The sequence below is a fragment of the Borostomias antarcticus genome (assembly GCF_949987555.1).
Source record: "Borostomias antarcticus genome assembly, chromosome: 3".
NCBI lineage: Eukaryota > Metazoa > Chordata > Actinopteri > Stomiiformes > Stomiidae > Borostomias > Borostomias antarcticus.
The window spans coordinates 28,239,310-28,253,779 of NC_140236.1; the positions used below are offsets into that span (position 1 = coordinate 28,239,310).

The 14,470-nt window shown below is 47.3% G+C and overlaps 4 protein-coding genes across 5 annotated transcripts; 2 read left to right on the top strand and 2 right to left on the bottom strand.

The window, feature by feature from the left end:
* Positions 1–227: 227 nt before the first annotated feature.
* fpgt (fucose-1-phosphate guanylyltransferase) lies at positions 228–2,534 on the bottom strand. The gene is made up of 4 exons (XM_084435848.1): positions 2,418–2,534; positions 2,132–2,299; positions 1,959–2,051; positions 228–1,845 (listed from the first exon to the last, which is right to left on the bottom strand). Exons 1-4 carry the CDS (start codon positions 2,494–2,496, stop codon positions 437–439), a joined length of 1,749 nt encoding a protein of 582 aa, XP_084291974.1. The 5' UTR covers positions 2,497–2,534; the 3' UTR covers positions 228–436.
* Positions 2,535–3,620: 1,086 nt separating this feature from the next.
* LOC311307314 (leucine-rich repeat and IQ domain-containing protein 3-like) lies at positions 3,621–4,849 on the top strand (the record flags this gene model as incomplete). The annotated part of the gene is made up of 4 exons (XM_084436109.1): positions 3,621–3,890; positions 4,036–4,359; positions 4,466–4,596; positions 4,693–4,849. 4 exons carry the CDS (start codon positions 3,621–3,623, stop codon positions 4,847–4,849), a joined length of 882 nt encoding a protein of 293 aa, XP_084292235.1.
* A 144-nt stretch (positions 4,850–4,993) lies between these two features.
* LOC311307565 (uncharacterized protein) lies at positions 4,994–7,082 on the top strand. Of its 2 annotated transcripts, XM_084436383.1 has the most exons (4): positions 4,994–5,113; positions 5,213–5,670; positions 6,125–6,569; positions 6,779–7,082. In XM_084436383.1, exons 2-4 carry the CDS (start codon positions 5,478–5,480, stop codon positions 6,894–6,896), a joined length of 756 nt encoding a protein of 251 aa, XP_084292509.1. In that variant the 5' UTR covers positions 4,994–5,113; positions 5,213–5,477; the 3' UTR covers positions 6,897–7,082. The 2 variants fall into 2 exon arrangements, with proteins under 2 accessions (XP_084292509.1, XP_084292510.1); XM_084436384.1 differs by lacking the exon at positions 4,994–5,113 and having other exon boundaries at positions 5,658–5,684.
* Positions 7,083–7,209: 127 nt separating this feature from the next.
* acot11b (acyl-CoA thioesterase 11b) lies at positions 7,210–14,268 on the bottom strand. Its single transcript, XM_084461675.1, has 16 exons — positions 14,169–14,268; positions 13,128–13,331; positions 12,781–12,850; positions 12,563–12,623; positions 12,327–12,428; positions 11,788–11,923; positions 11,019–11,172; positions 10,714–10,833; positions 10,412–10,550; positions 10,133–10,188; positions 9,955–10,021; positions 9,716–9,799; positions 9,116–9,249; positions 8,576–8,707; positions 8,244–8,370; positions 7,210–8,089 (listed from the first exon to the last, which is right to left on the bottom strand). The coding sequence occupies exons 2-16, from the start codon at positions 13,315–13,317 to the stop codon at positions 7,931–7,933; spliced, it is 1,731 nt and encodes a 576-aa protein (XP_084317801.1). The 5' UTR covers positions 13,318–13,331; positions 14,169–14,268; the 3' UTR covers positions 7,210–7,930.
* Between the last annotated feature and the right edge of the window lie 202 nt (positions 14,269–14,470).

Here is a 14,470-nt window from a genome sequence, read left to right on the forward strand (position 1 = left end):
AGTCAGCCAACAGCTTTCACTCCAAAAACATAAAGCATAGCACCGATGGAACGCCAAACTGATCAGTGTAAGTAGCTAAACAGGAAGACAATTGCAGTAATACCTAACCTGAACGACAATAAAGAGTATGAAAACATGGGAAGTAGTCTTTTTTTAATATTTTAATATGCATTGTCGAGTGTATCATCTGATCATACAGTGGGCTATCACATACACAATTCTACAAATGCAGAAAGTCTTGAATCTTAAATGTGGGTTAATGTCATCATTATAATTAAAGCTACTCAAATCTATTCAGATTCATCCAACTAATCCCACCTCAAATTCTATTATACACATTCAACTCAATCAACCAAATACATAAGACACCCCATAATAGCAAGACAACATGACGACACTCAACAAGACAAAAGCCAAGTAGTAGCCTCAGTCCTGGTCAGTTGAATGTTTTCTGCAGTATGTCTTCATGGAGCCCCCTCCTGAATGAGAGCATCTCCTCCAGGTTCTTCCACCGCAGGGCCTCCTGCAGGGAGGTCAGCCTGGTGTCAGAGGTCAGCTGGAGGGCCTCGCCTCGCTGCGCCACCTGCACCATCTCCAGGGTCCTGGAGAACGAGGCGCGTGGGTCAGGACACACGGGGAACAGACAGGCGTTCCACAGCCTACAATTGGACATGTCCTCAGAGAAGCGCAGGGCTTCTTTATCCAGACTCCACCGGGTCAGACACTTCGCCAGACTGACCCCAAACAGCCTGAGCTTCTCCGCGTGGGCAGGGGCTTCGACGCTCTGTTTGAGGTCGTCCTCGATACCGAAGGCGGCAGTCACGTAGCCCGTCTGGCCCTTGTGGTTCATGCAGAGAGAGTGCATGAAGACTCCCTCAGGGACACACAGGCCCGGGCTGACCCAGCAGCCACTGAGGATGGACCCCTCACCCACTCGGACGCCGGCCTCAAGCCTGGAGTACTCCACGACTGACCGCTGGGCCACGGAGCAGCTGGGGTGCAGGACGCTGTGCATCACACAGCAGATAGTGGGGCTCTCAGGGGTTTCACTCTGACCAACACTGAAGGCAGAGGATAGGAGGCCCAGCTCGGCCCTCAAGCTCTGGTCCTCGGTGAGGTGGAAGAGGTATTCCGTGGTGGTGCCGATGTGGTAGAACTTGGAGTTGTTGAGGAGGATGACGTTGAGCGGGGTTCCCCTGAGACGGTGGAAAATCTTCTGGCGGACCTCCACCAGGCTGGCTTCCTGCGTGGTGACGTTGGTGATGTTGTTGGTGTAGTCCACAGTAGCTTTGGGCCCCAGAGCCTGAAGAAAGTCCCCATAGGCGTCTATCTCACAGCTTAAAGGCCCGACCTCTCTGAGCAAACCAAGCAGAGCTGTTGCAGTAGCACTATCTACATAATATGTACTGTCTGTGTATACGAACTCAGAGTCACTCACAGACACACAGCCACCATGACTAGCGCACACAGCTCCACTATCGCGCATCTTGTCAATACTTGGTTTGTGTAGAAAATGGAGGCAGGACCTGCATTCCATCTCAGAGATTTTGGACTCCTCGGGTTGCAGCACAAACACTCCGTGTGTGGTTCCTATGGACAGAGGGGAGGGGTGGGCTAAAGCAGTGAAGCCAGGCCTGTCAAACCTAACACTCTCATCCTCTGCAATACTGTAGAGCTCTATGTCATCCGCACAGGTCACCAGCACGCCAGGTTTCATATGTGAGGGGAAATCCACATACATGGCCAGTTTGAGCTCCAGCATTTGGTACAGGGGGTCACCCAGGGGCAGGGCTGTGAAGATCTTTCCCAGGGCACTGGCATTGGGCAGACGCTGGCTAAATCCTCCTAGAGAATTTGGAGGCAATTTGAGAGGTTGTATGCATATCTTTTTAACAGACTATAATCACAGACTGTGTTTCAATAACCAAAATAAATTTAAATTAGGCTAAATGATTTACCTGCATGAATCAAGATGACCCTGAATCTGCCCAGAGCCTTCCCATACATCTCGTCCAGCTGTTGCAATGAGTGCAGCGTCGAACCTCCATTTCCTATGAAAAGGTTGTCACTTAGAGCAATGCTAGATAGGACAACTACGGTTTAGATCATCAGGATGGTCAGATTTGCTCACCTATCTTGAATCCGGGAGGATCTGAGATCACGTGGTACTGAATGCCAAGCGGTAGCTCTTTTCTCCCAAGTTTCTCAGTGATCTGGAGCTCATAGGCTTCTCTCTGTTTCTCATCCACAGCTGTGATCACCACTAGATCCCAGAATTCTCCCTGCTGCACCTCCTTACCTAAGTGTGATAAAAGGTTGGTGCTGAATAGGTTTGACACATCTGACCAGTGTCACATTGGCCCACGCAAAGCAGGCACAGAAAAGCAGGTGCGAGTCAGCAGTACAGTAAAACTTACCTCGTAATGCATTGAATTTTCTGAGTTTTTCTCGTGTTGCATTTTGTAACTTTTTACTCCCCTGTTCATTCATTTTCATGGCTTTGCATCTGGCACTAAATATCAACAGACATACTGTATACCATCCGTTTTTTACCCACTAAAAACTATAAAACAATGGTGAACTATACGTCTGAATCCGTGCTGTCAGATCGCTATGGGGCACTTCCGGGTTTAGTCTTTAGCCGAGGTTATGCCACCAGAAGCGCCGGTTGTATGCAATTTTACCACCAGATGGCGCACGGAGAGAACTTCGTGGTCGTCGTTTGATATCAACCAGCAAATGGCTTAAGTTTGAACTGAAATAGGACCAAACATTTACTATGTGTCCCAAGGTGGTGCCTGCTTGGCGCCGTCACAGTGAGGATACATGCGCCTTCATCTAGTCAGACAGCATTTCGAGGAAACAAGTCGGACAGGAATCTCTCTAAAAGGTACAACAAGGCAGTGTGCAGCGCAAATTATTGGGTGCTGTAGACTCACGAGTCTGCGCTAACTCGGCGGGGATCTCGAAAGTCTGGCATCGCGAGACAAAGTGCGTAGTCATTACGAACGAGTGTCACGTGGCTGTGTTGTTTACATGGGGCGGGTGTTGTAGCTCAGCTACTTTGTGGCCACTGAGGTCGCAGTGGTTACACACAGTAGGTAGAACATACAGTAGGCTACCTTGTAACCGACTAGTCTATAGAACTTGTTACCAGAAAGTAGCCTAGTAATAATTGTATGCCGTTGCAAAGTTTGTGTGAGTTTTGAACAATCTTCAGTTTGAATGAATTATAGCCTAAATCCACTTTTGTAGCCAATAGGCTAATTTTATGAACGAAGATTGGACGCTTGTATCAATACCCAAGTTGGAGAGATTCTAGGCTACTAGTTTTAGTCGTAGTCATGGCAACATAAAACATCATAAGGACAGCATGTGAGTAGCCTCCCTCCGACTTCAGTAGGCTATTTTCTTTAGGACAACAAGTTCTTCATCCTCTACAATTGCTGTTCTATCTCATTAACTTTTCATGTTGCAAGCTGCAAGCAATATATGCTATTATATTCAATAACTTGAAACCAGTGTTTTTAGAAAATGAAGAAGCTATAGACTAGCCAATTTGTAAATATTGTTTCTTCCTCCAGGAAGAAATTATGAAGACTCCTCTCTAAATAGAGGACATGGATTCATTTAATGCCCGGAAAACCTACCTGGTTACCTGCTCAGAGTCCATCATCTTGGGCCATGGGCAGGGTTTGAAGACTGAGAGAGCGTCTGACCTTGAGCAAATAGTTATGGTCAGACTGAAACATTTACTCTTGAAGAATGTTGAAAACCTGGGATGCTGCAGATCATTAAGGATCTGCACATTGGCAGATAATTTCATAACTAAAATCAATGCTCTCATTGAATGTATACATTTAGTGAAGTTGGACCTCAAAGGAAATCAGGTAGGGTACTAATGTATTGAGGACGACAGTGTTTACATTTCATTTACAGTAACATCTTGGGAGTCCTTGACACTTTGCATAAGATTAAGAAAATGTTTGTTCCCCTTTTGGACTACATTGTTTATTTAATATATGCCTCTTTCAGATAACTCAGCTTCCTTGTGTAGCGTTTTGGGACAGACTGAGAAGACTACAGCTTCTTAATCTCCATGACAACACTATGGCGACCAGGAAGAATATCCAGGGCTTGGCAGGCTGCCAGAACCTCACAGCCTTAACCCTTTACGACACTCCACTCAGCCTGAAAGGAAACTACAGACACTGCATCGTCAACAGCATATTGTCACTGAAGGCTCTGGACAACTATGTGATATCTGACGAAGAGATCATTGAGAACTGGTGTCTCCCTTTCAGATTCAAATCCCTAAAGCCTAATTTTTACATGAACCTCTATCCAGTGTCTAAGATGGTTTGTACACATAATTGTGCTCTCATATGTACACCTAATTTCTGGTGTCTTGTTTCTTTAGGTGTCTATTTCTTTTGTTGAACTGCTTGTAAATCATCTCATACAGGGATCATATCAAAGTGAAATGAAAACAGTACATGAGATGATATCGGCGATCAATAGGATCCAGTCACTTCACTCACCGACATTGATCATCCAACGATATATTCGGGGTTATCTGACCAGGAAAAGGCTTGGGTAAGTATCTGATTGGTTATAACAGTACCATGTCATGAACTATTGAACAAAATATCATGGGTACTTAGTGAAATCTTGTTGTTGGTGTTCTGTCAGACGTCTCAGTGTGGGACCATGTCAGAGGAAGATTACAATCCGTCTCTTGGCAGTTCCTTCAGTGGAGACCAGTGGTGAACTCACAGAGAGATCTGAAGACAATCGAGGAGAGGGCTGTGTCAAAGAATGTGTGGTTGACAAGCAGGCACAGGTCTGAACCACACAACAGACACCGCCTCCCCTAATACACTGTCATATTCAGCTCTGACAGTATATGCAATTTACTGATGCAGCGCTTCACATTGCAGACACATAAATACTGTAGGGACATCTGTTTTGAGATAAACTATTGAACATTAACAAACTATTGAACATAAACTATTAATCTGAGGATGTTTTCCAGAGGCACAAAGTGCGAGATATGAAAATGAAGAGATTGTTTGTAAATCTGGAGGGACTAGTACAAACTGACAGCCCAGAGGTAAATAAACCAGCTTGTGCTCTTAGTACACTTCCACACCAGAGCTGCCCTCATCGCACCATGCATAGCTCGAGCTACAAGTGTTTTTCTGTCTCATAGGTTTTACCGGAGGTGACCAGTTTAGCCTTACTGGAGGCCAGGAAACAAAAAGACTCGGGCCCTCCAAACACCCCTCATTACAACAAAATAATTGAGCCCAGCCGGCCGAACCACATTGATAGAGAAAGTACAGCACATCAATTTATTCGAGAGACAATTATATTAGCAGTGAAATTGAAGTATATATTTATGATGTGTTTTTGTTTTCTCTCCCTGATCAAACCCCTCAGGTCAGGAGGACGTTTCCAAAGAGGATCTTGGGAAGATGAGTTTCCGCGTACGTGGCTGCAAGGCCCTGTTCCACCTGGCCGAACCGGTCAGCGACATGCTCCTCTCCCGCCGGCGGGCTGGCCGGGACGTCCGCAGCGCCGTCCGCCGCTTCCACTCCCGGCAGACAGACCCAGCCAGCCTCCCCCGCCCGCGGCCCCCCGCGATCAACGCAGAGAGGAGGCTTATAGGTAGGGATGGAACGGTATGCAAATTTCATACCACGATTTTAGTGACCAAAATTACCATGGTTATCGGTATTATCACAGTATTATTATTATTTTTAATATGCTGAAAATGCTCAATAAGTACTGATAGACAGTCTGGAATCATTTCAACAACTTTTATAAAAAATAAAAAAGACACAAATAACATAGGGAAAGCCAGGCCTCAACGGTTGAAAGTGCATCATGTAATATGTAATATGGAAGGGCTGCAGTGAGGTATTTGGCATTTTGGGATGTGGGTGCGTAAGCGTATCATTTCCTCTGAAGTGGAAACTGGGAATGACGTCGGACTGTATGTCTATAGTAGCCTGTTTACCGTGGTTATTTGAAGCACGGTAATCGAACACGGTTTTAATGATAATTTATTTTGAAACGGTCGGGAATTTTCATGTGGTTTACCGTGAAACTGTACTTATAGGCCGCTGCCATGGCTCCATCAGCATGGCGCCCTTCGAGATGATCGAGCGCGCCTACCTGGCGCGGGAGCAGGCCGAGGCGCTGAGGAGTCGCGCGGAGCGCGTGGCCCTGTGCCAGGCGAGGAGGGAGGGGGCCCGGGGACAGCGCCTGGGCCTCCTGGACGCCTGCAGGAAAGAGCTGCTCCAGGAGAAGGACAGGGAGCGGTCACAGACGAAGGGGGATCTGGCGCTGCTGAAGGCCCGTCGGGACAGAGAGGTCCAGGCCGCCAGGGGGAGGTACGCGGGCTTCCTGGAAGAGAAGAGGAGACGGGCGTCGGAGCGGGCGCTGGTGACGGCCTTCAGTGGGCATATCACATCGCTGACCGCGTGGGAGTGGAAATGTGCCGCCCGCCAGAAGAGGAGAGACGTGGTGGACAGATGCCGGATGAAGGCCCAGTCCAGGAACAGGTACAATACCATACTGGCAACAAGAGATAAAGCATAGAACTGCTGCCCATGTGTCTCTTATTCGAATTATCGTTTCAACAGACCATAATATGATCATTTCAAGATTCAACACATTTGAATGCTTTATCTTAGGGATGCCAGAGATCAATATCTCATCTGGTTATGCCTTTTTTGACCTCATGGTTTAGCCTTTCTGTCTGGTTTTACAGGAAGCAGTGTGTGAAAGATGACGCCATCACTTCCTGTGTGAATAGAGACACTTATCTGGCAGTGAAGCAGGACTACTGCACCAGCTCCTCCAGGCCCAGGCCAGAGTGGCCAGTCTGAGGCCAGCCACCCCACGAGACCACCTAGGTCACGCGGCCTGTCCCCGTCACCACCCACATTGTGTAGTCTGTCCCCGTCACGACTGAGGTCACGCAGCGTCCCCATCAATCACTTTAGTATCCTCCCTTTTCTGCTCCACCTGTGTCACTCTGGTACAGTATAATCCAAACGCTTAGAATCATTGCTTCAGCAAGCTTTGTATTGATTTTATCGTTAATCATTTTTGTTTATGAAACATGAACATGAAATGCCTGGAATAGCAGGGGATGAACATCAACAAAGGAAACAGAAAACGTCCACTGGTCTACTGGGTTTATTATTAGAGTGAAATCATGTCATGTAAAACACGTTTGTCAAATGTGTATGTGGATTATATGATAACCTTTCAAATCAAAGTGCTTATACAGTAACAGTAGTTGTACATAATCTTGACCTAATATTGATGAAAGGATTCTTGGAGGTAGAAAATAGGCCATTTCCTAACAAGGTGCTCCTCAATGCCCAGACACATTTTCAGATTGATCTTCCTATTAGTAATGCAGAAGTATCACATCAAGATCATCATTACAAAATTAACTATTCATTCGAATGGATGTTTTCAACAGCTTGATCATTATAATATAAAAGAGGGACCTGTACTGGAATACTGGGCAATGTTGAAACCAATTGCAACATTAACAAGTAATAAGACAAGGCTTTTGATAGAGGCTAGTTTGAACCCTCCCAGATCTTTTGATGACGAGAGGGCTGCAGACGGGCAGGCTTTTCCCAAGTTCATAAGGGATTCAAAGAGAACAATCTTGTTGGATTCTCCAAGTGCACTGAAGGGAGGAGGGTCAGCAGGAAGGTACCATTATCTCACAGTACAGGGGGGCAGGTCAGTCAAGGGGTACCACCATTCTCTCCCAGTGCATAAGAGGGAAGTGAGGTTGGGGGGGTATCAGAGGGCAGAGGGGTGACAGAGGGGTGCATCAGGGCAGAGCGGTGCAGGGGGGGGGGGGGTATCAGAGGGCAGAGGGGTGCGGGGGGGGTTATCAGAGGGCAGAGGGGTGCAGGGCAGCCGGGCTGTCTCTGTTCTCCTCTAGGTAGTGTTTGCAGGAAGAGAATGCGTAGCAGAAGCCGGAGGACAGTCCAGCGATGTCTGTGGAGATGTAGGGAAGCACGCCGGGGGTGGCCTTGTTGTAGTAGGAGATCTGAGGCAGAATACACACACAGATCAGTGATGGAAATCAATCAATCAATCTATCTATCTATCTGTCTGTCTGTCTCTCACACAAATTAAAGGTTCAAAGACATTAACTGAGTGGCCCTCCTTGTTAAATCCATCAAGAGCCCTGATTGGCCTACCTTAGTGACAGTGCTGGACTCCTCCCAGATACTGAACCCAGCACAGAGCACCTCTCCCCGGGTGCAGAGCTCAGTGGGAGGATGGGTGGGCAAAGTGACAGAGCGCAGGGCAATCAGGTAAGGGTCCCTGAGAGGGACAAAAAGAGTCGCAAAACAGATCATGTGTAAGAGGAGGTCACTGTGCAGTTGATGGAAATAATTGCGCAATGCAGGGAGGCACAAATAGAGGTCAAACATCAACGCATGTAAAAATGCAAAAAGAGGGGGGATATTAGAATGCAGACCAATGGTAAAACCCCATTGGTTGATCAGGGTGATCGAGGATGTTTTACCTGGAGTCACAAGGCTTCCTCCTGGAGGCGAGCAGAATGAAGTCCTGCCCTTTACTGTCTCTACTGACGGACGGAGTGACCACGCGGTAGATGGTGTCATCTTCATCCACCTGGTTTATCACGTCACACTGTCTGCAATCGCCACAAAGGATCATATATTCGGTTCAGAGAAGATCCCAAGACATCAATGTCTTACACAACAGTTGAATCAGTGCAGATGGAGTCATAACACTATCAGATGGAATGACCCAGACACCGTAGGACATAGTAAAAGTGAATTTTGACCAACAAAAAGCTCAAATTAAAAACAGGCAGTTTCATAACACTGTGATGAGTCCTAAGGTGTCCAGTCACCCTGTGGTGTGTGTGTGTGTGTATATGTTTGTGTGTGTGTGTGTGTGTCTGTGCGCGCGCGAGTGTGGGTGTGTGTGTGTGTGTGTACTGTATATGTGTGTGTGCGCGTATGTGTGTGTGTGTGTGTGTGTATGTATATGTGTGTGTGCGCGTATGTGTGTGTGTGCGTGTGGCAGCGGTGCTCACTCATAGTGCCGGTCCCAGGCCTGTCTCCTCCTCAGGTCGGAGAGCAGGTGGAAGGTCTGCTCAGCTGGGACGTTCACCTGCATCTCCACCTTGAAACACAGCCGCTGGTTCTCCTCCAGGGTGTACAGACTGACCTGGGAGGGAAGACGGCGGCCATGACAGGCGTAGGAGGGGGTTAGAGCACAGAATCTCAATGGGTGACCAGTCTAATGTTTAAAGTGCACGGTGAGCTTTTTGAGTATTTGTTTTCAAAATGTATGGACTGTTTTTTACAATCTCAAACGTTCTGTCGAAGTTTTGCAGGGAGGTAGTAGTGGAGAAATCCCACAATTCCAGCTCTGATCAAAGGCTGTTCACTTGTTCCAGAAACTGTACAGTCGCTAGCTTAATCAAATCAATGTGAGCCGACTTTGAGCACAGTCACCATGACTGCTCGTTTGAAGTTTTTATTTTTTATGTTTAGTTCTCTTTCAGTGTAAAGGCTGAAAAGGTGAGAGCAGAGATCAGAGCAAAACGTAAAAACGTTCAAGAAGCTTAGTGAGTAAGGTTTATTTTGATCATTTACTGTACACATTTTCTTCTGCTACAAACAATACTGACCTTATTCTTTTCAGAGCTCAACACCCAGTTGTTCCGCGCAGCTAGAAGTCTCAGTGCCGACACATTGTTGTAGCTGAGGTACAGCTGAAAACGAGGATTGGATTATAGACAGCACGATACTTGTTTTTAAACTTACATAAGCCTGGGGCCACAGTTGGTCAGTACAGAACATAGTGACCAATCAGATTCAAGGCAATACAGTAGCAGTTACTTTACGACAGTGTGTGAGCGGGTTCTACCTGGTTACTGGGGTCCCAGGGCACAGACAGAGGCACTTCAGTTTGCCTGCAGGAAATGATATACTTCCTGTAGGCAGAGAAGTCGATTTGTACTTTAGTGTTTTCATATCCTTGGTCAAACAGAGAGAGGCATACCTACAGTAGGAATCAGGGGAACGTTGATCACGTTACTCCTCACCTGTCCAAGCGGATTTTCTTTCTGGCGATGGCCTCCTGGTAACGCCTCTTCCCATCCTGAGGGTCAAATCAAAATCAGAAATCAATCTAAAACTAAATCAGAAATCGATCATGAGGAGAAAGTGTTGACGGACAAGGAACTGAATGTAAAATACGTCTCTGAATGGTTTGATGCTACCGATCTATTTCCAGTGCCCTCCTAACTCAGCTCACGGCACAAGCCCACACGGCACACCCCACAGGTCCAACCTGTTTCTCTGAGGTAATTGGAAGAACTCACCACAGGTTCAGGCCGTAACCGCGGCAACGTGCGTGGCTTCCTGTCGCTCTCCAGAACCTCGAAGGTCATGAAGGCGCTGTTGATGTGACGCAGTGGTTCTCCGCCCTGATAGGCTTCTGCACATACGCCCACCTCCATACTGCACGCACGCACACACACACACACACACACACACACACACACACACACACACACACACATTAAAACAATCACATCATGCAAACATGAAAGCTGACAAACGAGTTTCCTGTCCTGTTGCTGGCAGAGGAGCGGAGAAGAGCTCTCCTGTTGTCGGAACACGCCTTTTCTTGAAGGTATTGTTGACGATGGCCTTCAGCACCAGTCGATCACCAATGTGAGACGGACCTCGAAAGTGGAACATGTCTATAGTCCTCAGGGTAGGATGGGCATTACACAGGCGGCTAGACAGAGACAGAGAAAAAGACAGAGAGAGAGAGAGAGAGAGTGAATACGGAAAGTTAAGAAAGACGTAGATTCAACTCTTTCCAGACTATTGGGTTTTTTACTTATACCGCACACCAGTCCTATTATACATATGTATCGCAATTCGATTCCTCTGTATCTCTGTGAAGATAGCCAGGCTCACCTGGCAGCAATGGTGGCCACATTCTCCATCCAGGCCATGATCTGACCGCCGAAGGTGCTGACCTGGTGGTTGGCGTGGGGGGGCAGCACCAGCTCCACACTCTCCACCCGGGTCCTCTCGGCGGGCACAGCGTCCTGGTACTCCTGGCACTCCCCTGGTACGGTACGCACAGACAGAAACAGACGGAGAGAAACACTCACACTAATACTGCTGCTGGATGAGACTTAAGAACTTGGCTTGTTACATATTGTGCATGTCTGTGATGTCTGTGCTGTAACTAGCCGAGCTGTGTTGCTGGTCTGTATCGTGTGTCTGTCATGTCTGTTGGCTGTGCTGTAGCGTTACCTAGCTGGGCCGGGCTGTAACGTTACCTAGCTGGGCTGTAACGTTACCTAGCTGGGCTGTAACGTTACCTAGCTGGGCTGTAGCGTTACCTAGCTGGGCTGGGCTGTAGTTTTACCTAGCTGGGCCGTGCTGTAACGTTACCTAGCTGGGCCGGACTGTAACGTTACCTAGCTGGGCTATAACGTTACCTAGCTGGGCTGTGTGCTGTAACGTTATCTTGCTGGGCTGGGCTGTAACGTTACCTAGCTGGGCTGTGCTGTAGCGTTACCTAGCTGGGCTGTACTGTAGTGTTACCTAGCTGGGCTGTAACGTTACCTAGCTGGGCTGTAACGTTACCTAGCTGGTCTGGACTGTGCTGTAACGTTACCTAGCTGGGCTGGGCTGTAACGTTACCTAGCTGGTCTGGGCTGTGCTGTAACGTTACCTAGCTGCGCCGTGCTGCTGCTCAGCAGGTCGGTGATGATCTGAGCATGGATGAGTCTCATCCTCCGCCTCTCGGCTGCTATGCTGTACTCCAACTGCTCCGCCTGCGTGCGTGGAACCACCTGCTTCAGCTGCACCTGCGCAGACACACAGACAGCACACACGCAGGCAGACACACACACACACACACACACACACACACACACACGCAGCCAGACAGACCCACTCACACAAACACACACAGACATAAAGACAGACAGACCCACACACAGACATACAGACAGACAGACCCACAAAAAGACAGACAGACAGACACAGACAGACCCACCCACACAAACACACACACACAGACAGACATAAAGACAGACAGACCCACACAAACACAGACAGACAGACAGACAGACCCACACACACACACACACACAGTGTTGGACAGGTGTGTTGAGCTCTCATTTACGTGAGATATACAGGAGTGGTTGAGGTGTCAGAGACTGAGACGTATAACTGCTCCTCTCTCTCTCTCTCTCTCTCTGGCCTAACCTTCCCAGCCTCTGTGCGTCGGGCCACAAAGGTGGCGAAGGCGTGGCACACCTTCCACTGCCGGTTGGTGAAGAGGTCCTCACAGCTGACCAGGATGCCCACCTGAGAGGAACGACGCATCAACACATGGCAGCTGAACAGGATACATACTGTATGTACATCACACCACACCGCATCTACACTTATCTGATGTCACATGACGTGGAGACAATGAAAACCGTGGCTCTCCAACAAACCTCCATGCTGGATGTGAAGGCTCTGTTGACTTTTGCTTTGATGCTGACCACCTGTCCAACCCTACAGACACAGAGGACTGTTTACTACCAACACTGGACCAAGTTTACAGTATAAAGAGTTAGAGATCCAGACCTTCCTGTGTGGCATTAGACAAAATAGCCCACATATAGGCCTACTCACATCGAAACAGAGCAGCTCTCAAGACAGAAACACATACCCAATGGTGTGTTCGAAGTGGATATCATCCACAGACGCAGTGATGCAGGAACACCCAGCATGCCTCTCAGCTGTTAGAGAAGATAAATACATAGACAAGCACTGAACAAAGGTCAGCCATCATTGGTGAGTGTCGGCAAGAAAACACAAAGGCATTTCTTCAAACCAAGCCTTGGAGGGACTGACTGCTGAGTTTCTTGCTTTTAGAGATGATGAATTAATCAACGAATCAATGAACCTATCAGGTGAAGAGTTTACACAGCGCCAGAAAACACTCCAAACGGTTCCCTGATAGGTGGAACTATGTTTAGAGAGCACACTATGAGGTCATGGGTTATCATTGCTCACCGGAAAGGCAGGCTGTTGAGTCCATCCACTTGAGCAGTTGGCCTACGCTGAGCTCTTCGCAGTGGTTGGCATGGCAAGGCAGGACTATCTGGCTCATCTTGACCTCGGTAGGGTTCCTATACACCTCTCCACTCTCCAGGATAAAGAGAGGGTCGTCCATAGCGTCTTCATCTCTTGCGTCGGATGCCATGCTGACTCAGGGAACTGGACAGAGGGAGGAAAGGCAAGGAGAAAGCAATCCCAGAACAGATTAAGCTCTTTGAGTCACAGAACTATTTGGCTCAGCAGCAGCACATTCGATCTGGCTGAAACAATGCAGCTTAAAGTGAACAAGAGGCTTCCATCCTCACATGTCCAAATAATAGCCTATATAACAGGCCATGATGAGACAATTATAGTTTCAGTTTGTGAGTAGGTTCAGTTTTGATCACGTCTCAATGAGTAAATAAGTAAATAAGATCAATTATAATATTCCTTGATTTTTTTCTGATACAAATAGAAAAATAGTTCCAGCCAGACCGGTGCCGTTGCATAAACCAACGAGTTTTTGTGCTCTCAAAACAAGATGCTTTGAATAGCCCATCAGCTCAATGTATCATCTGACAGATTGCTCAGTGACCAAATAGCCTACAACCCCAAGTAGAAATGCTATAGGCTAACTATTATAGCGTGCTATGAATCTACTTTGTATAATTAGTTTGTTGTTGTGAACAGACGGGGAAAACATCACCCCCGAGAAACATGCGTGCAATTATACTGTATTGTAACCTAGCCTATTATCATTGATGGACATTTTAGAGGACTACAGGACAACTGTCGCTTTGAGGGATTCCAGCGATCACAAGTACTGTAGAGGTCACCTGCCTCTCAGACGCTAAACGCAACGTCGGATTGCATGAACATCAAAATACAGTGTTTACAGTGTGTAGCATGTTTTACAGTGTTGATATGCCGAAGAAGTGAAACATGTCAACATTTTCAGACTGTATGTCTTTACAATATAATACATTTTCTAACTCACAGAAAACTAAATATGCTTACCCAAAAGTAGGCCTAATCAGATTGTCAGGTCACATTTGTATGAATAAATGTGCCCAAATAACAACTCTCAGCCTCTTGTAGCCTCACAAATACTCGGTCCCATGAAGGTATTATACAACTCGATCCGCATTCCTCCCCCTTCGCACGCCCCCTGCCCTTGCAGAGTATCTCGCTACAGAGTTGCGACCACCTTCTTAAATGGCCACACTTGAAAGCCTTGCTTAAACTTTTTAAGGTGGAACTTCCGAGATGTACAACTTTGGAATCGCACAATACTGGTGAAAGTGGATCAATTGCCCCAT

Coding starts and splice junctions, on each gene's coding strand:
- fpgt (XM_084435848.1), bottom strand. CDS start 2,496: ATGAAAATGAATGAACAGGGGAGTAAAAAGTTACAAAATGCAACACGA. Junction 2,300..2,417: donor AAAATTCAATGCATTACGAG/GTAAGTTTTACT, acceptor TATCACACTTAG/GTAAGGAGGTGCAGCAGGGA. Junction 1,846..1,958: donor GGTCATCTTGATTCATGCAG/GTAAATCATTTA, acceptor CAAATTCTCTAG/GAGGATTTAGCCAGCGTCTG.
- LOC311307565 (XM_084436383.1), top strand. CDS start 5,478: ATGAGTTTCCGCGTACGTGGCTGCAAGGCCCTGTTCCACCTGGCCGAA. Junction 5,671..6,124: donor CGCAGAGAGGAGGCTTATAG/GTAGGGATGGAA, acceptor CTGTACTTATAG/GCCGCTGCCATGGCTCCATC. Junction 6,570..6,778: donor AAGGCCCAGTCCAGGAACAG/GTACAATACCAT, acceptor CTGGTTTTACAG/GAAGCAGTGTGTGAAAGATG.
- acot11b (XM_084461675.1), bottom strand. CDS start 13,317: ATGGCATCCGACGCAAGAGATGAAGACGCTATGGACGACCCTCTCTTT. Junction 10,834..11,018: donor GTGGCCACCATTGCTGCCAG/GTGAGCCTGGCT, acceptor GTCTCTGTCTAG/CCGCCTGTGTAATGCCCATC. Junction 8,090..8,243: donor AGTCCAGCACTGTCACTAAG/GTAGGCCAATCA, acceptor ATTCTGCCTCAG/ATCTCCTACTACAACAAGGC.